Source organism: Danio rerio, chromosome 9 (assembly GCF_052040795.2).
Source record: "Danio rerio strain M-AB ecotype USA chromosome 9, GRCz13ab, whole genome shotgun sequence".
In the NCBI taxonomy this organism is placed as follows: domain Eukaryota; kingdom Metazoa; phylum Chordata; class Actinopteri; order Cypriniformes; family Danionidae; genus Danio; species Danio rerio.
The window spans coordinates 1,039,121-1,064,908 of NC_141029.1; the positions used below are offsets into that span (position 1 = coordinate 1,039,121).

The 25,788-nt window shown below is 39.6% G+C and overlaps 3 protein-coding genes across 11 annotated transcripts; 1 reads left to right on the top strand and 2 right to left on the bottom strand.

Annotated features, from left to right (window-relative positions):
* Positions 1 to 1,807: 1,807 nt before the first annotated feature.
* LOC141376038 (uncharacterized) lies at positions 1,808 to 16,195 on the bottom strand. Of its 6 annotated transcripts, XM_087267275.1 has the most exons (6): positions 16,097 to 16,195; positions 15,403 to 15,579; positions 13,832 to 13,937; positions 10,968 to 11,084; positions 9,186 to 9,264; positions 6,812 to 8,409 (listed from the first exon to the last, which is right to left on the bottom strand). In XM_087267275.1, the coding sequence occupies exons 1-6, from the start codon at positions 16,174 to 16,176 to the stop codon at positions 8,315 to 8,317; spliced, it is 654 nt and encodes a 217-aa protein (XP_087123401.1). In that variant the 5' UTR covers positions 16,177 to 16,195; the 3' UTR covers positions 6,812 to 8,314. The 6 variants fall into 6 exon arrangements, with proteins under 6 accessions (XP_087123404.1, XP_087123401.1, XP_087123402.1 ...); XM_087267278.1 differs by lacking the exons at positions 6,812 to 8,409; positions 16,097 to 16,195 and adding an exon at positions 1,808 to 2,521 and having other exon boundaries at positions 15,403 to 15,628; XM_087267276.1 differs by lacking the exon at positions 16,097 to 16,195 and having other exon boundaries at positions 15,403 to 15,628.
* LOC147835196 (putative C-type lectin domain family 20 member A) lies at positions 3,494 to 4,491 on the bottom strand. Its single transcript, XM_087267274.1, has one exon. It carries the CDS (start codon positions 4,369 to 4,371, stop codon positions 3,628 to 3,630), a length of 744 nt encoding a protein of 247 aa, XP_087123400.1. The 5' UTR covers positions 4,372 to 4,491; the 3' UTR covers positions 3,494 to 3,627.
* A 620-nt stretch (positions 16,196 to 16,815) lies between the features above and the next one.
* Positions 16,816 to 25,712, top strand: steap3 (STEAP family member 3, metalloreductase). Of its 4 annotated transcripts, none has more exons than XM_087267269.1 (5): positions 16,816 to 16,892; positions 19,419 to 19,905; positions 21,918 to 22,445; positions 23,570 to 23,734; positions 25,238 to 25,712. In XM_087267269.1, exons 2-5 carry the CDS (start codon positions 19,426 to 19,428, stop codon positions 25,508 to 25,510), a joined length of 1,446 nt encoding a protein of 481 aa, XP_087123395.1. In that variant the 5' UTR covers positions 16,816 to 16,892; positions 19,419 to 19,425; the 3' UTR covers positions 25,511 to 25,712. The 4 variants fall into 4 exon arrangements, with proteins under 4 accessions (XP_087123395.1, XP_087123397.1, XP_087123396.1 ...); XM_087267271.1 differs by having other exon boundaries at positions 25,242 to 25,712; XM_087267270.1 differs by having other exon boundaries at positions 19,377 to 19,905; positions 25,238 to 25,651.
* The last annotated feature ends 76 nt before the right edge of the window (positions 25,713 to 25,788 follow it).

Below are 25,788 nucleotides of genomic sequence, written 5' to 3' on the forward strand. Positions count from 1 at the left end.
AAGGCACTGTAATCATCTTCATAAGAGTGTTGCATGCAGAACTGTTGCAAACTATTTATTTGTTGAATTTAAACAAACAAATTAAGTTTAATAATGTTTAACTTAATTTGTTTATATTCAACAAAAATAAATTGTTTACTACCACTTAACGTAAAAAATTAAGTAAATCCAAGAATTATCTCTGAATATGTTTTTTTCAGTGTAGTTTGAACAAATACATACATCAAACATACACTGTAAAAAATGTCGGGTTACACCCAATCGATTTGTGTTGAGGCAACATAAAGGAAGTTAACTTATTAAGTTAACTTATTAGTTTGTACAAATTTGATTCGATTAAACATAAAACAATTAAGATGTCGCTTCAAAAACCTTAAGACTTGTGTTGTTTCAGCTTGTTTTATATAGGAACGTGTGTGTGTGTGTGTGTGTGTGTGTGTGTGTGTGTGTGTGTGTGTGTGTGTGTGTTTGTGTGTGTGTGTGTGTGTAGTATAGTGAAAAGAAACAAACCATCAGAAAACATTTTATTAGAAATCACTGCGAGCATTATATTAATTCAACGTCTAATATAGATGCTTTAACGAGCAGATATTCTTTTGTTAAAGACTTTATAACTCTATAACTTTGTAAAACAATAAGTTGAAGCATGATGAACAGAGAAAAACTGACATCACACTTTATACTCTTTAATTACATTCAATTACTTTTAATTAAATTAAATCTCTTCCTTTCAATGCTTTAGCAGCTGAAAATAATTCTACATTTATTAAATAAAAACACATATACAACTTACATAACATTGAGTGATACTATTGTATACAAACAAAGTATGCTTCGATTAATTATACATTTTCTGCTTCATTTGATATTATTCAGCTGCTGAAATATTATCGTCAGTTACATTTATAAAATTTATATGATTCTAGTTTATATGATACTATTGTAGATGTCATTCATTCATTCCTTTTTCCTCCGGCTTAGTCCCTTTATTCATCAGGGGTCGCCACTATTAAACACATCACTTTTTACACTTCTTAACATCAAAACCTTTTGGAGGAAAAATCAAGACACCAGAATGCATTTTCAAAAGCATAAATATATGGAAAACAACATCAGTCACCAATATATATATATATATATATATATATATATGTGAGCAATTTCACACTCGTAGCAGTGTGATATGGCTGTATATCGGCACTGATGGGAGGCGTGCGTGACAGAGTGCCTTAGTGCACCCACCAGTGCCGATATACAGCCATATCGCACAGCTACGAGTGTGAAATTGCGTTTATACAACAGTTTGACGGCATAATTGTGTATATAAAAACAAAATCAAACATGGAGAGTCTCAAAAACCCTTTTGTATGAGGAACTACTTTCTTCCGCGTTGGTTTCAAATCATAAGCTGACAGTTAAACAGCTGAGCAAGCATCTTTTACACTGTAGATCTGTAGTGTCTGCTTTACGCTGGCTGTATGTGGGCGGAGTAATACACAAAGGGTAAAGAGGCTGTACGAGTGCTGATATTACTTAAATATATTACGGCTATCAGCCAATCAGATTCGAGAACCTGTATACTGTTTATATATACACATACACACACATACATATATATAACCTCTTAAGGCCCAAGGTGTTTTTTACATGCATTTTTAGTTCTCTTTGCTATTTCGGCTTTTTGGAACTTAATTAGTATAAAACCTAAGCATAATCTTTTGACATGATGTACTTTTAGAGAAAAATTATGTTCATTAATGTGGACTTGATGTCCGAATTTCCATAAAACACAATAAAGTCACCTTGGTGTAATTGAATGAAGAACTCTTTATTTCTGCGCTGAACACAGCAGTGTTTTCTTGACTGTTTTTTAATGCATTAATAACACAAACACACATATTTTAACATGTTTTGACCATCAGTAAAAACAATATCTTTCCCATTTTAGACAGTTAAAATAGTGTTTGGGACGTTTCATATGCTGCAAAACAGTTGCAGGATGACACGGTACATCTGCAACAAAATATCAGACATCTGAGCTAAAATGTGCTGTCCCTGTATTTGTCCTCTAAGCCCGAGGAGGATATATAACAAATGTTTTTTTACAGTGCATGTAATATTTCATTAAAAGACAACTAGCCTCTACCAGAACTAGTGAAAAGAGTACAGAAAAATTATACTCTGCTAGTAGTAAAACTAAAAATTGTAGTGCAGTTGACTAAAAATGTAGTGCAGTAGAGTAAAAGTGTCTGTCGTAAATATTACTCAAAGTAAGAGTAAAAATTAAACCTTTCAAAAGTACTCTAGAGTAGTGATGTGGATGCGTTTATATGCAATTTAAGCACGCGTGTGTAAACGTAACATTCTGTAGTGCATTTAGTCATGGTTTTAAGAGTTCACACTCAGCTGATGATTGATTGTAAACCATGTTTGGCATGCTGACCTGGGAGAGAGCCATGAGTTCATAAGATCCTCGAGCCCGGGGCTCCCTCCCATTTGCAGGGCGAGAGGGGAGTTTGATCTGGAGAAAAACAGATAGTGATCACTCTTAAGAGATGACTACTGACTAGCAGCATGTCTATGGTGCTGATTTGGATTAGTCAATTCACTTAAGCTGCGTGTTTTTGGATGGTGGGAGGAAACCCGGGAACCCGGGGGGAAACACACGTAAGCACGGGGAGAACGTGTAAACACAGAAACGTCGGCTGGCTTGGTAAGGACTAGAACCAGTGACGTTCTTGCTGTGAGGGAACAGTGCTAACCACTGGGCCACCGTGCCACCCATCTAGGAAAGGAGGAGGAGTAGGGGTGGAAGGGGGGATTCTTCACAACAAAAATGGCTGTGATATGGAGCTCAGGGTAGTTATAGTGGATTGGTCAATCATAAAATAAATAATGCAGGACCGGCTGTGATCAATCATAAGCACTTGATCCACTCCAAATTAGTTTATAAATAAACTTCACTTAGGGCTATTTGGCATTTTTAGTCATCATACAGTAAACATGCTTCATGTTCTCATCAGTGACATGCACCTAACAGTCTCTGGGTCAATGCATGTCAAAATTTTAGACGTCTTCTTGGACACTTTTAATTCTTCCGAATGGTTTGCTGCATTTATAAAGCGCCTATATTTTGAGATAGTTCAGTATGATGCAACTCAGTTTCTGTGTGTGATTTGATTGGACAGGATCCACAGCACTGACTATTCTACTTTAGCCAATTCCCAATGACAAGAAGAAAAAATAAAGTAGTGACTGCAAGCTGAAGGACGATAGTAGAGTAAAAGTACTAAAATACAGCACTAAAGGGAAAGTAACACGACTAAAACTACATAGTAAATTAATTTTGCTGATAAAACTACTCAATTACAGTTATCTGAGTATTTTTAGTTTTTACTTTACACCACTGACCAGAACACAGAGAAAAAGGGTTCATTGGATTTGCTGTGGTGTTTTTAAGGTAAGTGTATGCAAACTATTTATATCGGCTGAATATTTAACTGATTATTACATTTAATTTGTTTAAATTCAGCCCGTATAAATAGTTTGCGACTGTTTGCCTTTAAAAATCATGTAAATCCATATTTTTTCAGTGCACCGATAATCAGGGCTTCTCCTGCCGTACCTCTACTGACACATAAAGTTGAGCTCCTCGGCACAGTCTCTGGGTGTCCATTGTCTAGTGTCATTATTCAGCGCTCCACACCGCAGGTTTACAGCAGGACATGAGGGTTGTCCAGTCGCAGGCCAGGCGGTGTAATCCAGATCATCTCCACTGACCCAGAACCAGTTTCCAGCAAGAAAGCGCAGACCCGTCCACACATACTCAGTCTGAGTCTGATTGATTCTCTCTATAGCCGAATTCATCCTGTTCTCCGAGCTCAGACTCACCAGGTCACTGTAATGCTGTCTACAGTGTTCCAGAGCTCCTTCCCAAGTCTCATTCTGCTGCACCAGAACAAAACTCGTCATGCAGTAGAAGGGTCGCTTTAGAGAGCATTCATCAGAGGACAGTACAACATCTGACGGTGCATGCTTTACTGAAGCGCAGTGACCCCCGTTTGATTGATCTGGATTACTTTTCCAGTCCCAGCTGATTCCTGTGGCATTTTCATCTCCGGACCACTTCCAGACTCCGGACACTTTGTGAAGTCCAACCCAGGCAAAAAGAGGATAATGAGATGCAAAATCAAAAAACTGCTGTTTCTCAGTATTACTGGTGAAGGACGAGAGGTCGTGATAGTGTAGTCTGCAGTATAGTTGAGCATCATCCCACGATTTCTGCTCATTCACAAAGAAATGTTGCTTGCTGAGAGCAGAGGAGAGCGTGTAGAGCTCTATGAGGAGCAGCACAGCGAGCGTCGTCTTCATCTTCACTCAGAGTTTTATTTTCAGTGCTCAGCTCAAGTTGAAGTCTGAACCGCACATCACTGACGCTCGCTTACTTAAACTCACATGCAGCCAATCACTGAAGAGAGTGACAATGCAGTGACCAATCACAGCACACCTTAACAGACACACACAACCAATCAGGTGCGTTTAACCAACCGAATAAACCAATGGAAAAGAATCTGTAGGCAAATAAAACAGAACATAGAAGCACATGTGGAAATCTATAGCCACACAAGAACATATAGAGTTAATATGTTTGAATATATATATATATATATATATATATATATATATATATATATATATATATATATATATATATATATATATATATATATATATATATATATATATATACAGGGGGCAATATTTAAAGTTTATCCTCTTCAAATGTTGACTAATGTACATATTTGTAAATTCAGATGCTTGAATACTGATGTAAACAGACATTTTTGCACTATTTTCAGTGTATTCTGTGAAATCCTTCTTTTAAATATGTGATGTACATTTAGTCATATATCAGACTTCTATCACTAAACATAATTTAGCTTCCTTTAGCTTAAACAGTTTCTATGATTCTTTCAAGACGTTATCAAAAGTAAAAGTCACTGTGTTTAACCCCTTCACCCTATCCAGCTGACTATATGAAGGATTTCTGTTAGTTTAAAGGACCATTAGGACGGCATTTCCATTCTCCATTAGGATTTGCATTGGGCTGCATAGGGCAACCAACCTAACTACAAACAATACTATAATTCAGGGTCTTGACTGACTTGCCATTACACTGCATGATGAAGGCATCACTGTATAATCAAACTACCTCAATATTACAGGCTATCAACCAGAATTAGTATTACAGGCTTGTATTACCTCAGTATTACAGGCTATAAATGTCATACCAGCACACCTGCCAACTTTTGTCCCTGAATATCTGAGAGACCGGGGGGGTTAGGTTCGGGGGTGAGGTGTCTGAATAACACTGTTGAGATCCGGGTACTGTGTACTGTGATGTTAGTCCCTGTACTATGAAGCGTGATTTGTGCCGCAGCTGTGATGGGATTTTATACCAATGTTGGCGACCTGGGGATTTTACAGACCATACCAAAATGCTGAGGACCTGGAAGGGGATGGGGGCAGAAATTACGGGAGTTTTTCGGGATAAATACCAAAACGGGAGGGTGACGGGAAACGAGTCTGAAATACAGTGCACTCCCAGGGAAAACGGGAGTGTTGGCAGGTATGCATACCAGACATTTATATCAAACAATGATTTCATTAAAGATGATCACAGTTATTATTGAAAAAGTTCTGTATTTGGTCCAGTACTGTGCCAGATCTGGTTCAGTTCTGTTCTGGATTTGGTCCAGTACTGTGCCAGATCTGGTTCAGTTCTGTTCTGGATTTGGTCCAGTACTTTGTCAGATTTAGACCAGATCTGGTTCTGTTCTGTTTTGGATTTGGTGCCATGCAGAATTTACCCGGATCTGGTTCACTTCTGTTCTGGATTTGGTCCAGTACTGTGCCGGATCTGGTTCACTTCTGTTCTGGATTTGGTCCAGTACTGTGCCAGATCTGGTTCACTTCTGTTCTGGATTTGGTCCAGTCAGGGCCGGCGCGTCCATAGAGGCGACCTAGGCGGCCGCCTAGGGAGGCAGAATAGAGGGCGGCGTCTCCGACACTACCCTCCCCTTTCGCGCCCTCAGTTATATCTGCGTCTAGGGCGGTGCCCGCGACACTACTCTCACCACCTGCACCCTCACGCCCCATTCACACAGGGCTTCAGCGTCAACGCTTGACTGAAGGCGTGTCTGAAGTTGGGGCTGAAGTGATCGTCATGGCAGCCTCAGCCAATGAAATTCAGTCAGCAATAGGCCACTGTCTATCTGATTGGCTGACGCTTCTGTCGGCGCTTAAAAAGTCGAGCTAGTTGCAACTTCTGCAGCGAGCAACGCCTCTGAAGCAGTTCGGCAGCGCCTGACGTCACCCAATCAAAGTGAATGGAAAGCATTCGTCCCGTGTGAATTGGGTGTCAGTTATATCCGCGTCTAGGGCGGCAGAATAGAGAGGGCGGCGTCCATGACAGTGCAGAGACTTTCAGTTTAGGGTTGAGGGCGGCATGACCGTTTTGAGCCAGATCTGGTTCTGTTCTGGATTTGGTCCAGTTTTGGAGATGACTGACTTGCCATTACACTGCATGATGAAGGTATCACTGTATAATGAAATTACCTCAGTATTACAGTCTATCATACCAGAATAAGTATTACAGGCTTGTATTACCTCAGTATTACAGGCTATAAACGCCAAACCAGACATCTATATCAAACAATGGTGTCATTAGAGACGGTTATTCAGAACATAATCTACACTAAGAGTCCAGTGTAGAGAAAATCATATGACAAAAAGTCATGACTGCAAACGCTTTTTGTGTCACCTTAACTTATTTTAATAGGTTAATCAGGTTTCACATACATTTAAGTTGAGCAAGTTACTTACTCCCAGGGCCAACTATTCATATTACAAGTTAAAAATAAATATATTACATAACTAATGATAATGTATAATACAAAGCTAAGTAAAACTAAATAACCTATAGTAAAATCTGGGTGATACAGTATAGCTCTAATTCAAACATGCAGATAATCATTTGCCTTAAATGGAGCAGAATGCAAACACTTAATGCAAACATAACCTAAAGCCGCAGATGTTGACCTCTCAGACAGCAACCCAATGAACATCTGAGGAGAACTACAGCATTTACATGCACGTTTACATTTAATCCTTCAGCAAACTCTTTAGTCAAAGCAACTCACAAATAACGAGAAGGCATTAATATGATGAAGACAGAGAAGACTCTAGCAAGTGTGCAGAAGAGAAAATCCTCCATCCACAGAACACACATCAATTGTAATCAGTCTGTCAAACATTTAACAATGATGAAAAATGTTATATATATATATATATATATATATATATATATATATATATATATATATATATATATATGTCTTTCCATTGCAGTTGATCATGTCAGGGTTTATCAGTTCATCACAAAAACAAAACACTTCGTGAATGAGACGATGCAGAATCTTGGTAGTAACATTAAGTGAAATTTTAAGCAAATTAAATAAACGAGGATTAGTGTCTTGTTGACTTAAAGCTCAAATGATGCAGGATTTAGAGGCAACAGCTGAAGTCAAGCAGCTCACATATTTGCATTAGATTTCCATTCTCAGAAAATAACCTCATGTGTGCGCCTGTGACGAATGACATAATTAAAAGCAAAATGAACTCAATTTATTAGATTACAGAATAACAGCGGTAATAAATAAGTATTGAACACTTTGTGGAAAAAAAATATATTCATGTCATGTTAAGAAGTAAATCTAAATGTCTTATTATCCAAACAATTAAATATAAAAAAACTGGTCCCAAATCAATAAAATTACAAACAAATATATAGTTCCAAACAATTAGCAGTGCAATGCAACGGTCATAAAAAGCAAGAGCTCATTTCATGCATTCATTTTCCTTCAGCTTAGTCCCTTTATTAATCAGGGATCGCCACAGTGGAATGAACCCCTGACTTCTTAAAGTGTCGCACAGATGCCTCAAAATAAAAATAAAAAACAAATCTCTTCTGCGAACACAAAAACCAATAATAAACTCACTCCTTTACTTGAGCTCTTATTTCTCTGAGAATGAACAGATCCTGTGTATCAGAAACGATTCTTGCTTGTGTTGCCTCTTCATGTCGAGTCTCTGAATGCCTAAAAGCATCAGCACAAATGACTAAAATGTTTTAAAAATGTATAAAACTCCATGACTTTTGATGTTTGAAATGAACCGGAAATACATTACAGGAACTCCATGACTTGTGGGGACCCTGATAACAGTAACATTGGGCTAAATTGATGGAGTCTGTTTATGGGGGCAGTTTCTGTCTGGTGGAGCTGAACTGCGTGCACAGTCTGTCACTGGTGGACTCGCTAAAGTCAGGAGAAGAGGAGAGACCACTGCCTGCACAACACAAACACACAGAAGGAGAGTGTGTGTGAGAGACGCACACATTCACACACTTGTGACAGTTGTTTCAACACAAAAATGTTTCCCACCGATTACTGACCCTCGTTTCACCTGAATCGCTCTTTATGTAAACATGACATGTGCTCCAAGAACACTTTTGTGCACCCCAAAAGTAAATAAATATGACTTTGTTAGTCTTTATCCTCTTTCAAGCGACATCTTAGTCAAGAAACATCTATATCTCTGCTAAAAAACAGTTATACTAACCGGCCACTTTATTAGGTACACCTGTCAAACCATTCGTTAACTCAAATTTCTAATCAGCCTAATCAGAACACTTCCAGTCTTCCAGTCCAATCTGAACTTTGACCCTTGCTGTCTATGGAGGATGAGAGAGCTCCAGGATTTCATCTAAAATATCTTAACTTGTGTTCAGAAGATGCACGAAGCTCTCACACAACATTAGAGAGAGCAATTAATAATAGAATTGACTTTTTTGGGTGAACTAACGCTTTAGGGGGTTTAAAACATCCAATTAAAGTCGAAATGGTGTTTTGTTCAGCAAAAATATTCCACATATATTGAAACTTTACTTTTAAGTGTGTGTAAAGATTAAAAAATGCAGTGTGTATACTTTTCTAAGTCTTCCGTTGGAGAGCAGCAGAGGTTTTTCTGGAAATGGGCGAGTTTTTGATGTAAGTTTTGATCAGTAATGTTATTATAAAGTCTCAATACTCTTTTAGTCTTGCCCTCAGTCTGTTATTACTCACCTCTCATGAGATTGTACATGTTCAGGTAGTTGGTTCCCGAGTCTAAAATGGCATACCAGCTTCGAGAAACAGACCGACCCTGAAGACAGAATCAGAAATAAAACACATCAATGTTTACAAGATTTAAAGGACACTTTTTTTTTTAAATTTACAGTTAGACTAACACAGGCTCATGTGTGGGGATGTGTGCCCAGGGCTACATTTTTGGGAAACCGCAGAAATGTGGTCTGGCTGCATTTTGTGTGTAAAACGAATGCTACAGGGTGGTATGATGCTAGCAGCAACTTCTGTTTCTTTTCTCGAAACTGCGGACAGTTTGCTCGATAGCTCGCCTTGTACACCATCAGACTTAGGATGCAGAGTGGAAGGGATTAGGCTAAGGCCCCGTTTACACTAATGCGTTTAGTTTGAAAACGCATAAGTTTTGCTAGTTACGCCATCCGTCCACACTATGCCGGAGTTTTTGAGCGCCGAAAACGGAGCGTTTTGAAAACGCTGGAGAGGCTGTTTTCATTCTGAAGCGCTGCTGCTCCGTCTCAGTGTGGATGAGGGAAAATGGAGACATCTGAAAATTGAGGCGGGGCTGCTGAGATTCGCTACCTGATTGGGGCCTTTGTTTCATTGCGTATTCTTCCCTTATTCGTCAAGCCCCTATCACATGACTATAACACATGACTTTAACGCTACTGGCAGACAGCAGGCCAGCCTTCACTGTAAACAACAACACGGACACAGAAATAGGAGCGTTGTTTGCACTATTGTCTGTTTTAGGCGCCATTGTGCAGTTATTCATTTGTTACGTTTAGTAACAACTCGACCTCGTCGTCTGTCCACAAAAATACATCTCTTGCTTTCTTTGCCATCGCGTTCATTGTTCAACCGCCGTTTGTTGACTAACAATAACCAAATGCCGAGCGGGACGCATGCTTCCTGCTTATACTAGAAAGCGCATGCCCAGAGTGCGCGAATGGTCACGTGATAAACGTTTTTGGTGCCGTAGTGTGGACGGAGATATGATCAGAAACGCTAGTGTGGATCGTTTTTGATCTAAAACGCCATTTTAAAACTAAATTGCACTAGTGTAAACGGGCCTTAAGGAATTTTTTAGAAACCAGGCAAAACAAAACAAAAGAATAAAAACGTATCACTATTCACGTGTGTATGTGAGACACAATGGCGTAGCAGACAGCCCCGCAGGGCACCCACGCGATAAGGGGGCCCCGCCCCCCGGCCCTTGATTTGTTCACGTGTGTACAAATTGTGAGACAGAGTTGTTGGCAAATGTTCAGTGTAGTCCTGCAGTGTATTAGAAAAACCAAGCCACGCCCACTGTTCACTCATTCGTTTATTTTCATTTCGGCTTAGTCCTTTCATTAATCCGGGGTCGCCACAGCGGAATGATCCACCAACTTATCCAGCATGTTTTTTACGCAGCGCATGCCCTTCCAGCCGCAACCCATCTCTGGGAAACACCCACACACACTCATTCACACTCATACACTACGGACAATTCAGCCTACCCAATTCCCCTGTAGCGCATGTGTTTGGACTGTGGGGGAAACACCCGGAGAAAACCCACACGAACGCAGGGAGAACATGCAAATTCCACACAGAAACGCCAACTCACCCAGCCGAGGCTCGAACCAGCGACCTTCTTTCTGTGAGGCGACAGCACTACCTACTGTGCCACTACGTCGTTTCATTTCTCTAGGAACTGTCACAATATGAAACAAAATTTTTTTTTTTATTATTATTCAGCATCAAAAATGTAAGTAAGCTGACCTGAACATCACAGCTGTCCGGGTCTGGACTGCTCAGATTAAAGGAGATTTCGTCCACAAAGCCCATCACAGGAGTGGTGTGTGTCGCACTGATGTCCTCTGTGTTTACTGACACCAGCTAAACACATCAAACAAAAAGTTAAACGGGTAGACCTGGGATGAAAGCACAACTGTTAATAGGAACCTAATTTTTAAAAGATAAATAGGTCAAACTTTACAATAACGTTTCATTAGTTCAGCTGTTTCCAACAGGGGGGTCCTGGCCCACAAAAGGGGCTCAGCGAGCTCTGTGGGAGGTGAAGTTAAGTTGTGTCATATTTTTTAACATTTTAGCAGTGGACAATAGGGACGATATCATTTCTCCCCATACTGATCAACTTCCGGTGAATGGTTAATGTGACTTCATTGCATTTTATACGGTTCCTTTTCCATCATCGATGTTGTAATGTAATTAAAACACAATCAGTTAAATAGACTTTGGCTTTCATTTAGTTGTTCAAGCGTAAAACGAGACAAAAACCCATTTACTCGACGCGTAGCACAAGCTCTGTGATTGGTCTGCTTATTGATGGCGCTGACGAGTCTGGGCGGGGCCGAGAGCCGTGTGAGCGGCGCGAGCCTGATGGAGCGATTGTTTACAAGTGTGGAGTCCTGTGAAGGAGCTCCGGATGGAAAGTTTTGTTTTGTGTTTACCTCATAGTTAAAGTTGCTGCACGTCCGCCGGTTCCTGCCTCAAAATGAGCCACTTGTACATTAAGGAAGCGTTCAGACAGAACAAAACACCAGCGAAGAAACTCGACACAGAGGAACATAAACACCTACTGCCAACTAGCGTTTCGGAAGAGTTAATGCAGACCAACAGAGACAGCAGCAGAAGTATAAATGCACAGCCACGCGCGTTGCATGCACCGTGGGTTACGCCGGTCACTTGACGCAGAAGTATAAACAGGCTTAACACACACTGCAGAAAAAGCCTTTCTTAATTAGAGTTTTTGTCTTGTTTCTAGTCCAAATGTCTGAAACTCGATTAAATGAAGAAGCATTTTTTAGTGTGCTTTCACATCTGTAGTTCGCTTCATTTGGTCCGGACCAAGAGCAATAAATGATCATTGTTGCATTTTCTGCCGTCTTTGGGTGGTTTTCACACCACACTGCTGGCTTTAGTCCGAACCAGTTAAAACGAACCAAAATGTAGTCATCTGACCAAATCCACATCTCTCATTGGCCAGATGTTGTTGAACATATTTCCTAAACTGCTTATTGATTGGTCAGAATTCAGGTGCGGGAAAATGCCAACAACAAACAAGTAAACAAACCGGCAGAAACAAAATGTGTTTTTTACTCTGGAGGGGCGACTGTGCTGGCTGATTGTATCCCTGCTTTAGACAAACTTTAAATTTTAAGAATGAAGCGCAGCCGCTGCTGGAAAACAAATGTTTTAATGCATCACTCGTCACTTCAGGAGGAGGCGTCAATTAATTTAGCTAAACTGTGACATGCTCATCTTGCGGAAATATTACCAACAATCCATCAGCTAATGTTTTCCCTCTCTCTCTCTCTCTCTCTCTGATGGTAAAGCGCTGTCTACAAATATTTTTCCTCCATATCCCATAATGCACAGCGCAACAGCCTACGGCAGCTGGATTAGTCCAAAAGGCGCAGTACTTTTTGCGGTTGGACCTGTTTTAGTACGGATCATATTCTCACCACAAATGAACTGATTCAGGGTTCGTTTGAAAGTGTACAGAGAGCACCTCTTCAAGCAGGTCTCGGTACGCTTATTTGGTCTGCTTTTGGTGCGCACTCCAGTACGATTGCTGCATTCTCACCTGCCCAAACCAACCACACCAAAAGGGGAAACGAACTCTAGTGCAATTCAATCAAACTAAATAAGGCAGGTGTGAAAGCACCCTTAGACGAGTGAAAAATATTATCTTGTTTTTAGAAAAAATGAGTCAAAAACAAGTGAGTTTTTCCTTAGAACAAGCTAAATAATCTGCCAATAGGGTAAATTAGTTTAAAATGAAAACCAGATTATTTTGCTTACCCTGACTGGCAGATTATTGATTTGCAACACATACAAATGATTAACTTTCACTCTGTTATGACTACAGCAAAAAGTCCGGACTGCTGAACGAATCATTGGCACTACCCTTCCTACACTTCAAGAACTGTACTCCTCCAGAGTGAGTAAAAGGGCTCGCAAAATCACTCGGGACGCCTCGCACCCAGCACACTACCTGTTCCAACTGTTACCGTCTGGTCGGCGCTTCAGAGCTCCAAGCACAAAAACAGCCAGACACAGGAAAACTTTCTTTCCTCAGGCCATCTACCTCATGAACAGTTAAATATCCCCCAACTGTGCAATAAACGTGTGCAATACTTTCTCATGCGCACTTGTACACAGCACCTTATATCAATATACAATGCAATACTTTCTACATTCACATTTGTACACAGCACCGTATAACCTGTATATTTATAACAAATTTGTACATGCAACTCAACATCCAGATATCTGGACTAACTGCATCTCCGTTTAATGTTTAACATCTTTTTTTTCATATTTATTTTGTGTTGTCACTTTATGCACACTGGAAGCTGGAAGCCAAATTAATTCCTTGTGTGTGTGAAGCACACTTGGCATTTCTGATTCTGATTATACTTTGCAGTGACTCCACAAATGCATTCTAAACTGTGACGTTGATCAGATATAGTAATGATTTGACAGTACATATCCTGCGATTGACTATTGAGCATGCACACATCACGATACTGACGCTGAATTGATATGTATTGTGCAGCTCTAAACTACGCGTGCATGTTACTAACACAGCTAGGCTTTGCATTAGTGCAGACACTCACTGAATACAGGCATCTCTGGCTCGTCCCAGGACAGCTTTCTGTCGACCACTCTTTAATCTGGTTCACCAACAGAGAGGAGACGTCAAAGCAGGGAATGCCAATTTTCCTGTCAATAAATCAATCAATCAAATATAATATCATATAATAATAATAATAATAATAATAATAACATGCAGTGTGACCAAAAATCCGGTCTGAGATGTATTTTTATTTTTTCAAACTGAGATTTATAGATGAACTAAAAGCTGAACAAATGTAGTGCTGTGCACAGACTGATCATAATTAACCGCATCCTAAATAAAAGTTTACATTATATGTGTGTGTGTGTGTGTGTGTGTGTGTGTGTGTGTGTGTGTGTGTGTGTGTGTGTGTGTGTATTATAGACATTGTGTAATTATTCACATGTATAAACACACATAAACAAAACAATACAAAACTATTTGCATAGACATTTAAATTAATATATACACAGTAAAATGCTCAGAAAGAGCACACACACACCTTTCAGAGCTTCACATGTTATCAGTGAGGGAAAGATGACATTATTATCAGTAATTACACCAATTTAAAGGCAAAGCAAGGTACTGTAACAGAATGGAAATAAGATTAACAGACACACGTTATTTTTAAACTCTTTAATGATGTTATTAGTTAGAAAAATGACCATTTAGAGCTTTTATAAAAACCAAAAAATTAAAATTTAATATTTTGTAAATATTTTAATTATTCATCTTGGTTAATGTTATTCGAGTTACTTAAATTAACTAAATAATTTAAGGCTATTTAAGTAGTAAATACATTACCTCACATTAACAGACCATTATTTTAGTGTTCTGTTAAAAAATGTCCCTTTTTTTACAGAATATATTGTATTGACATGACACGTAACATTTTGTAATTATCAAAATAACAAATTTTATATTCAAAAATCAATTATATTGTGTAGCTCATATCAGACTAGTGCTCTTTAAGCAGTAAATAGCCTATTTTACGAACAAACAATACATTTCTTACTGTACTTATTCATCTTTCTTTATGTTAATTAGCATTGAAGTTATTTAAATTAGATAATGTTAAGTAGCTAACGTTAGTGAATACATTAACAAACCATTATGTTTAAGTGTCCCCCCCCCCTTTTTTTTTTTACAAACAATATAGTATTGTTATGACTATAATTATGAAAATAAGTCACACATTTTATAAATAATCAGAAATCAAACCATTTATTTTCATATAAGCTGAAAAATTATGGCTTTTACACACCATATCTTTAAATAGCCTACATAGCTAACATGAACAAATAATATATGTCTTACGCTATTTATTCATCTTTGGTAATGTTAGTTAGTTGTTTAAGTTATTTAAATTAGCCAACTTATTAAATACACGAACGACTGGACCATTACATTAAAGTATTACCGCCATTTTTCACAGAAAATATTATATTGCTATGACATGCAACATCTTGTAATCTATGAAAATAAATGACACATTTTATAAATAATCAAAAACTGAACCATTGTTTTAAGCTGAAAAATGTACAGCGAGTGTAGCTGATATACTCCACATACCACTGGACAGCGCACTGTGCATGGAGCGGACCCGCCGCCAGAGCGCACAGAATCCCGACACCGAGCACCAGAATCCCGACAGCGGAGACACACAGCATCCTCACCCGGTCAGAGCCGCTGGAAAGCCCGTAGAATCCAGAAACCGGCCCGGGGCCTGCGGTCATCCTTATCGCGAGCCTGCAGATGTTGACCAGATCAGCTGAGCCCGATATGCGGGATTATTGCTAGAAGGGATACAGCTGCGACCGGAAGTTAACGGGACCCCAACCCTCACATTAATGTAAACACAGTAATTATACCGATAATTATTCATAGTAATGATTAAATTACCCATAAATTGTAACCAACCTCTCACAGTAATGTAAGAATATTAATTATTGTTGTACAGTGTCACAATAATATGCTATATTGATGAGCCTTCGCAGCTGTATCTCCTCTAGGCTTTAGCACTACATAATAATAATAATAATAATAATAATAATAATTTCATAATTAATATTTTTACAGTAATTTTACAGTAAAGTGTGAGGGTTGGGTTCAGGGTTGCAGCAGCGGTAGATGATCATAAAGTAATGGGTAAGTGAATAATGCTCGGTATATTTACTGTTTTTACATTACTGTGAAGGTTGTGTTATGGTCGGGGTAGATGCTAATAAAAATACAATTTAATGGGTTTACTAAATAATATAAATACTTCTCGTTAACTTTCGGGCGCAGCTGTATCCCTTTTAGCAACAACCGGTCTCTTGGAGGCGTCACGTCACGATCTCCCATCCAATCAGCTTTTAGGAGGGCGACCTGTTCATAAACAGAAATTTGCGAAGTGCATATAGCAACAGGTCATTTAATTTAGTTAGAGAATTAAAGCAGCCTCTAATCATAGATATACACATATGTATATATCTATGGTCTCTAATGATAATTAATAACAAAAAGAATGACTTGGAGGGTTTTTTTCTTGTATAAATCCCCTGTTGTAATTTCTGACTGTGTCCTTAAGGAAAAAGGAAGAAAAGGTCTAGAATTATTTTGTTTTATATGTACCTTTATTAGTTTTTTTTTTTTACTAATTCAATCATTTTTTTTACCGATATTGTTACTACATTATTATTTGACAATTTTTATGTTAATACTTCTATTATTTTTGTTTATTATTATTATTATTATTATTAAAGTTTTCATCTTCTTTATTCCTCCATCTTATAAATTGGATATTGTTCACTCTTATATATGTACATTTATGTTCACTTTTCTTGTAATGTTCAAGTTCCCTTTAAAAGAATCAGCTTGTAAGAATTCAGCAGTGATAAAACTGCATCAGCGTCGCCCCGCTCGTGTGTCTGCGATAAGGCACGTCTTTTCTCTGCACGTTTCTCTTCTCTTCATATCTTTAGTGCACAATAACGGAAGCCCACACGTGTGTCTGTACAGTCCTGGAGCAGCACACAGTCCTGCAGTCAGCACAAACAGCAGACCAATGAGTCAAAGAGGTGAGTGGGACTTAAATCTTTAAGCATAAAGAAGTATTACATGTGTTTTTAAGATTAATAATGATATTACAGGATGGGAATGTTATTATAGCGTTAGTCCTGAATGCGGCATGATAGAGCCACCGCTTAAGCAGAAACGAAACTGACAACTCTAACAAGAATCCTCTAACTGAAGTAAATGTGTTTTATTTTGATTTCTGTAACAATATTAAATAATATGCTAATGTGTATGATTTATGTTATCTATTTAAACTGTTAACGTATGACATTAACACAATTATATATATATATATATATATATATATATATATATATATATATATATATATATATATATATATATATATATATATGTGTGTGTGTGTGTGTGTGTGTGTACTGTACATATTCCAAATATTCTAATTTCTGTAAATTGAATAATATGCAAATGTTTTTATTATTTATAAAATATATATATAAATTATATTATATTTATATTTATATATAAATATATAAATTTATAAAATGTATATATTTATATAATTTATTTTAACTGTTAACAAATGACATATAAATGAAATATGTTTATATATATATATATATATATATATATATATATATATATATATATATATATATATATATATACACACACTCACCGGCCACTTTATTAGGTACACCTAATATCACATGGTGTCAATCACATGGCAGTAACCTTGTACTGTTGTCTCAGCCTCACTTCACCGCCGCTTGCCATGTTAAAGTGTGGAATGATGGTCAAGCGCCCCCTAACTTTAGAGCATAGTGATTGGATATTTACTCATTGGATATTTACTCAATAGTTTCCTCATGTCAGCTCATGGACGTACTGGCACACACAGTCAATTCGGGGAGATATAAACTTACATGAATTATTTAAACGCAAAACCGAGAAAACCGCAATTCACAAGCGCGTATTGAACCGTGGAGGTCGTACCGTACGGTTCAATATTATATTGAGAACTGTGGCATCCCTTATATATATATATATGCCTCAGTGGCGTTGCTCGCTGCAGAAGTTGGGATATTCTCAACTTTTAAAGCACTATTGGAAGCAAATACCCCAGCTCAGACAGTAGTGTCAGTCTAATTTCATTGGCTGATGCTGCTATGATGATTGCATCATCCCCATCTTCAGTCACGCCCTCCGTCAAGCATTGACACTGAAGCCCTGTGTGTATCGGGCCTCACTGTTGACCAATAACATACAGGGGTTGGACAATGAAACTGAAAGGCTTGGTTTTAGAGCAGTAATTCATTAGTATAGTGCAGAGCCTCCTTTTGCAGCCAATACAGCATCAGTTGGCGTTGGGAATGACAGACACGAGTCCTGCGCAGCGGCCAGGGGGTCTCTGAGCCATCCTTTCGCAGAATGTTCAGGTTACTATGCGAGGCTGCTAAAGAAAAACCTTTCCTGACTCGCTCCTCCCAAAACACTCCAAAGGACTTAATAATATTTAGATCTGAGGACTACGCAGGCCATGGGAGATGTTCAACTTCATGTTCATCAAACCACTGCCAGCCCATAATCTGTCTGTCTCCATAGACTGCCTGCTTCTGACACACTTCTGCACATATTCGCTCTTCTTCACACAGATAATGCTAGTCCTGTTTTTAGTCCTGCCACTGTGCTGACATACAGGCATTAATAGCCCCGCCCTCTTTTAAAAAGAGCACAATCTCATTTGAATTTAAAGTGACAGTCACCAAAACAACACAGTTTGGAGCCTAAAAGGGGCAGTTTTACAGAGTTTTAGAACATTACTTGTGTGGTATTCATTCATTCATTCTTGTCGGCTTAGTCCCTTTAATTATCCGGGGTCACCACAGCGGAATGAACCGCCAACTTATCCAGCAAGTTTTTACACAGGGGATGCCCTTCCAGCTGCAACCCACCTCTGGGAAACATCCACACACACACTCATACACTTTGGACAATTTAGCCTACCCAATTCACCTGTACCACATGTCTTTGGACTGTGGGGGAAATCGGAGCACCCGGAGGAAACCCATGCGAAGGCAGGGAGAACATGCAAACTCCACACAGAAAGGCCAACTGAGCCGAGGTTCGAACCAGCGACCCAGCGACCTTCTTGCTGTGAGGCGACAGCACTACCTACTGTGCCACTGCCTCGCCCTATTTGTGTGGTATTGTGAACTGAAACTACACACTCCAGAGCAGGGGTGTCCAAACTCGGTCCTAGAGGGCCGGTGTCCTGGAGGGTTTAGCTCCAGCCCTAATCAAACACACCTGAACCAGCTAATCAAGCTCTTACTGGGTATACTAGGAACTTCCTGGCAGGTGTGTTGAAGCAAGTTGGAGCTAAACTGTGCAGGACACAAACCCTCCAGGATTGAGTTTGGACACCCCTGCTCTAGAAACATCCGAATCGCATTACACATCTTGTAAAAGGGCTCATTAAGTCTTTTTAAATTCTGATTGGCTGATTTGTAATGCTTTTCCAGTATCAACAAGTAACCTACTCCTGCTGAAATCACGCTCCGCAGGTTCATCATGGCGGATGATATGACGGCTCCTTTGCTCTCAGACTCCAGAGATTACGCTGACGATGGGATGCTCAGCAGCCCAACAGTGGCCATATTGGGCTCTGGAGATTTTTCCCGCTCTCTGGCTGTGCGATTGGTGTCCTCTAGGGTCCGGGTGGCGGTCGGGAGTCGGTGTGTGAACCGTATCCCATCAGGACTGTTCCCGGACGCAGTGGCGTTGATGAACCAGGAGGGGGCGGCAGCACAGGCAGCGTGCGTGGTGTTCATGGCGTTATTTCCCGAACACTACGGCTCACTTCTGGGTCTGAGGTCTGCACTCGCTGGGAAGGTGCTGGTGGATGTGAGTAATGCAGAAGTGCTGGATATCCATGGGCCATCCAATGCAGAGCGACTGGCCGAACAGTTTCCGGAAAGCCTGGTGGTCAAAGGTTTCAACACGGTTTCAACCTGGGAGCTGCAGACCGGGGCTCGTGATGGAAGCAAACAGGTAAAATTGGCTTCGGATCAGTGGTTTGGAGCACGTGTTCAATTGGCAAGGTCACTTTAATTATTCATTCATTCATTTTTTTTTCGGCTTAGTCCCTTTATTATCATCATGGCAAAGACAAAAGAAATAACTTGTTTACTTAATGACTTATTGTAACTATACTGACTAAAAATGTGTTGAAAAAAATCTTTGTTAAGCAAAATATTTTACAATTTAAATTTCACACCAGGGCGAATTATTTTGACTTATCTGGAAATATTCCCTCAATCATAAAGCCTCATTTAAACTAAGGCTGCGCAATACAGAGCATCTGGAAAGTATTGATAGCGTTTCACTTTTCCCACATGTGTTTATGTTACAGACTTATTCCAAAATGGATTAAATAAATTGATTTCCTCAACATTCTACACACAATCTCCCATAATGGCAATGTGGAAAAAGAGTTTTAAAAATTGTTGCAAATTTATTAAAAATAAAAAGCTGTAAAATCAGATGTACATCAGTATTCACAGCCTTTTCTCAACACTCTGTTGATGCACCTTTGGCAGTGATTACAGCCTCAAGTCTTGTTGAATATGATGCACAAGCTTGGCACAACTGTCTTTGGGAATTTCTGCCCGTTCCTGTTTGCAGGACCTCTCAAGCTCTATGAGGTTGGATGGGAAGCGACGGTGTACAGCCATTTTCAGATCTCTCCAGAGATGTTCAATAGGATTTAGGTCTGGGCTCTGGCTGGGCCACTCTAGGACATTCACAGAGTTGTTTTTAAGCCACTCCATTGATATGTTGGCGGTGTGCTTTGGGTCATTGTCCTGCTGTAAGATGAAGCGTCGCCCCAGTCTGAGGTGGAGAGCACTCTTGTGCAGGTCTTCATTCAGGATGTCTCTGTACATCGCTGCATTCATCTTTCCCTCTACCCTGACTAGTCTTCCAGTTCCTGCTGCTGAAACACATCCCCACAGCATGATGCCAACACCACCATGCTTCACTGTAGGGATGCTGTTAGCCTGGTGATGAGCGCCGCCTGCTGTTCTTCAAACGTAACGCCTGGCGTTCACTCCAAACAGTTCAGTTTGAGTCTCATCAGAGCAGAGAGTTTAGTTTCTGATGCTCTGAGAGTCCTTCAGATGGCAAACTCCAGGCGGGGAGTGTCTTCCGTCTGGCCGCTCTACCATACAGATGCCTGATTGGTGGATTGCTGCACAGATGGTTGTCCTTCGGTAAGGTTCTCCTCTCTCCACAGAAGAACGCTGGAGCTCAGACAGAGTGACCATCAGGTTATTGATCACCTCCCTGACTGAGGCTCTTCTCCCCGATCACTCAGCTTAGATGTCCGGCCAGCTCTAGAAAGAGTCCTGGTAGTTAAACATCTTCCACTTACGGATGATGGAGGCCGCTGTGCTTATTGGAGCTTTCAGAGCAGCAGAAATGTTTCTGTACGCTTCCCCAGTTTTGTGCCTTCAGACAATCCTGTCTCTGAGGTCTACAGACAGTTCCTTTGTCCTCAAGCTTGGTTTGTGCTTTGACATGCACTGTCGACCCTGAGACCGTATATAGACAGGTGTAGCCTTTTCAGATCATGTCCATCAGCTGAATTGAGCACAGGTGAACTCCAATGAAGCTGCTGGAACATCTCAAGAATGATCAGTGGAAACAGAATGAACCTGAGGTCCATGTAGAGCTTCACGCCAAAGGCTGTGAACACTGATGTACATGTGATTTTACAGCTTTTTATTTGTAATAAATTTGCAACAATTTCAAAAACTCATTTCCACGTTGTCATTATGGGGGATTGTGTGTAGAATGTTGAGGAAATCAATCCATTTAGGAATAAGACTGTAACATAAACAAGCGTTATCAATACTTTCCGGATGCACCGTATGTAATTTAAGCATCGGTATCGCAATGTGAGCATTCGCAATAGTTACAATACACAACCATGCAATGTTTGATTTTCTTCCAGTATTGTTCAGGCCTTATTTGAACTCCTTTACTTCCTGCTAATTCTCTAGGTGTTGATCTGCAGTAACAGCGCAGAGGGCAAGAGGAAAGTTATCCAGTTGGCTCGACACATGGGTTTCCATCCGCTGGATATGGGTGGCTTGTCTGCTGCCCGAGAAATGGAAGTCATGTCATTACGTCTGTTCCCGTCATGGAGTGGACCAGTCATGCTCACCTTCCTCCTCTTCCTCTTCTTCTACACTTATGGTTTCCTGCGGGGGATTCTGCTGCCGTTTATTCTGCAAGGGCACAGTGTGTTTTACCGTCTCGCTCTGGAGCTGGTGAATGAGAGTCTGCCGGCGGTCGCGTTGGTGACTTTGTCTCTGGTGTACCTGCCCGGTTTGTTTGCTGCGTTTTTGCAGCTCTGGAGGGGAACCAAATACCGGCGTTTCCCGCCATGGCTGGACAACTGGCTGCAGAGGAGGAAGCAGCTGGGTTTGTTGAGTTTTCTATGCGCAGCGCTGCACGGTGTCTACAGTGTATGCCAACCGCTGCGCAGAGTTACACAGCACAGACTCATCAATGCGGCGTACAGACAGGTGAGCACACTGTAGAACATGCTAGCATCAAAAAAACTCATGACAGTCCCTGATTATCAGGGGTCGCCACAGCGGAATGAACCGCCAACTATTCCAGCATATGTTTTACATAGTGGATGCCCTTCCAGCTGACACCCCAATTCTGGGAAACACCCATACACACTCATTCACACGCACACTCATACACTACAGCCAATTTAGTTTACGCAATTTACCTAGAGCGCATGAGTTTGGACTGTGGGGGAAACCGGAGCCTCATGACAGCATATGTAATAATAATCATCATCTTGTCAACTTCAAACATATACTAATACTAAATAATAAACAATAAACAAATGTCGAATACTTCACTCAGATTGACAATTGGAAGCTGACAGTGCTTTCTATATTTTTATGTTAGGTGCTAATTAAATCTGATAGACATTTGAAGTTGCAAAAATGCACTACCCCAGCTTTACATTTTTATTTATGGTGGTGTTTCATTCTGATAGACATTTAAAAGCTTACAAAATGGGTTACCCCTGTTTTAAAATCTTTATTTGAGGTGGTATTTCATTCTGTTAGACATTTAAAAGCTTACAAAATAGGTTACCACTGTTTTAAAATCTTTATTTAGGGTGGTATTTCATTCTGATAGACATTTGAGAGCCTACAAAATGGGCTAGCACTGTTTTTCCATCTTTATTTAAGGTGGTATTTCATTCTGATAGACATTTAAAAGCTTACAAAATAGGTTACCACTGTTTTAAAATCTGTATTTAAGGTGGTAGTTCGTTCTGATAGACATTTGAAAGCTTACAAAATGGGCTAGCACTGTTTTATCTCCTTATTTAAGGTGGCATTTCATTCTGATATACATTTACGAGCTTACAAATGGGCTAGCACTGTTTTTACATCTTTATTTAAGCTGGTACTTCATGCTAATCGAAGCATTAGAAAACCATTTAAAGCTAATTAAACCATTTAAAAAAAGTAATCAGGTGATCAAATGCTAATTTTAATTGATGGTTTAAGATGTTTATGTAAGTTAATGCGACTTGCAAAGATAATTTGATTCAACTTAAAAATTTACGACAGTATATCTAGAGTATAGAGTCTGCTGTGTGTTTGTCTGGATGCATCAGGTTAAAGCGGGTACAGAGGAGCCCTGGGATGAGCTGGCGGTGTGGAGATCTGAGTTGTACCTGTCCTGTGGAGTTTTGGGTCTGGGCGTCCTCTCTTTACTGGCCATCACCTCTGTTCCCTCTGTGGGAAACACACTCAACTGGAGAGAGTTCACATTTGTACAGGTGAGCCCATACAACAGAGATTGCTCCAGGAGGCTCCGCAGTACCTTTGCTGCTTGTTGAAACTACTTATTTAACACGAGTTGGAGTTTTTTGGGTGACAACTTATGTATGAGTTATGTTGAACTCACTTAAATTTGTAAATAACATTTAAGTTTACTCAATCGTTTTGTGTTGGGTCAACATGAAGAAATTGAGTGGAACCCAGCATTTTTTGAGTGTAGATTTTGGGTACTGTACACCAGCTCTGTAAGGACATCAATGGTTACAGGTTTTCAGCATTCTTCAAAACAACTTCTTTAGTGTTCAACGGAAGATTCAGCATATTCATTTTAATATATTTTCCATTTTCTCTTGTTTATTATCATAACGTATTTTACTTAATAGACCAAGCTTGTCAAACTCAATTTTCAGTACTGACCTGTTTAAATGCTTAATTTGTATAAATTAATGCACATCATACATTTACTGGCCACTTTATTAGGTACACCTTATGGGGTTGGACCCTCTTTTGCCTTCAGAACTACCTTAATCCTTCATGGCAGAGATTCAACAAGCTACTGGAAACATTCCTCAGAGATTTTGCTCCATACTGACATGATAGCATCACACAGCTGCAGCAGATTTGTCGGCTGCACATCCATGATGCCAATCTCCCGTTCCACTACATTCGAAAGCTGCTCCACTGGATTGAGATCTGCTGTGGAGGCCATTTGAGTGCAGTGAACTCATTGTCATGTTCAAGAAACCAGTCTGAGATGATTGAGCTTTATGACATGGTGTGTTATCCTGCTGATTAGAAATTTGCATTAACAAGCAGTTGGACAGGTGTACCTAATAAAGTGGCCGGTGATTTTATATTGCTTGTACAATAAGTGGGTTATAGTGTGGTCTAATTATTGTTCTTTTGTGTGTGTGTGTGTGTATGTATATGAATATATATATATATATATATATATATATATATATATATATATATATATATATATATATATACATACACAGTTGAAGTCAGAATTATTAGCCCCCTGTTTATTTTTATTTTATTTTTTAAATATTTCCCAAATGATTTGTAACTAAGCAATGAAATGTTCACAGTATGTCTCATAATATTTTTCCTTCTGGAAAAAGTCTTATTTGTTTTATTTCGGCTAGAATAAAAGCAGTTATTAATTTTTTAAAAACTATTTTTGGGACAAAATTATTACCCCCTTTAAGCTAATTTTTTTTCTCGATAGTCTACAGAACAAACCATCATTATACAATAACTTCCCAGAACAGAACAGAAATTGGGAAAAAAAAAATAAACAGTGGCGCTAATAATTCAGGGGGGCCTAATAATTCTGACTTCAACTGTATATATATACACATACACACACACATTTTTTTTTTCTATTTGTACTGTTATTTTCTCTTTTACCCTTGGTTAAACAAATCTGATCAATAAAGAAGTTTAAACTTGAGCGCGAGTACATTTTTCTGAACTATGTCTCCGGTCTGTTCCAGTCAGGTTTGGGCTACGTCGCTCTCACTCTCTCCATCATGCACACACTCTTCTTCGGCTGGGATTTTGCCTTCCACGTCGAGGCGTATCAGTTCTACATGCCGCCAATGTTCCTGTTAGCTGCAGTGTTGCCCTGCGCTGTTCTGCTGAGCCGATGTTTTCTGCTTCTGCCCTGCATCTCCAGCAGACTTTCAAGAATCCGCCGCGGATGGGAGAGTAAACGCAACTGCCCAGTCTTACAACACCACCATCTGCAGGCCAACGGAGTACCATAGCATTCAATCATTCATTTTCCTCCAGCTGAGTCCCTTTATTCATCAGGGGTCGGCACAGCAGAATGAACCACCAACTTATCCAGCGTGTTTTACACAGCGGATGCCCTTCCAGCTGCAACCCAGTACTGATGAAGTTTGGAGCTCAGGAAAAAGACTGAAGGATTTCTTGTTCATGATGGCTTTCAGCAATTGTTTATTTATGAAAAACTGAACGCGTGCGAACGCGTGCCTTACTTTTTTTAACCTCATACGATCTTACTTCAGGGTCACTTTCTGTC

Excerpts from the sequence above, each read along its gene's own strand:
- steap3 (XM_087267269.1), top strand. The coding sequence starts at position 19,426 with ATGGCGGATGATATGACGGCTCCTTTGCTCTCAGACTCCAGAGATTAC. Across the intron at positions 22,446-23,569 it reads TCAATGCGGCGTACAGACAG|GTTAAAGCGGGTACAGAGGA; the intron begins GTGAGCACACTG and ends TGGATGCATCAG. Across the intron at positions 23,735-25,237 it reads GAGAGTTCACATTTGTACAG|TCAGGTTTGGGCTACGTCGC; the intron begins GTGAGCCCATAC and ends GGTCTGTTCCAG.
- LOC147835196 (XM_087267274.1), bottom strand. The coding sequence starts at position 4,371 with ATGAAGACGACGCTCGCTGTGCTGCTCCTCATAGAGCTCTACACGCTC.
- LOC141376038 (XM_087267275.1), bottom strand. The coding sequence starts at position 16,176 with ATGGGAGATCGTGACGTGACGCCTCCAAGAGACCGGTTGTTGCTAAAA. Across the intron at positions 13,938-15,402 it reads GCACAGTGCGCTGTCCAGTG|GAAAATTGGCATTCCCTGCT; the intron begins GTATGTGGAGTA and ends ATTTATTGACAG. Across the intron at positions 11,085-13,831 it reads GCCAGAGATGCCTGTATTCA|CTGGTGTCAGTAAACACAGA; the intron begins GTGAGTGTCTGC and ends TGATGTGTTTAG.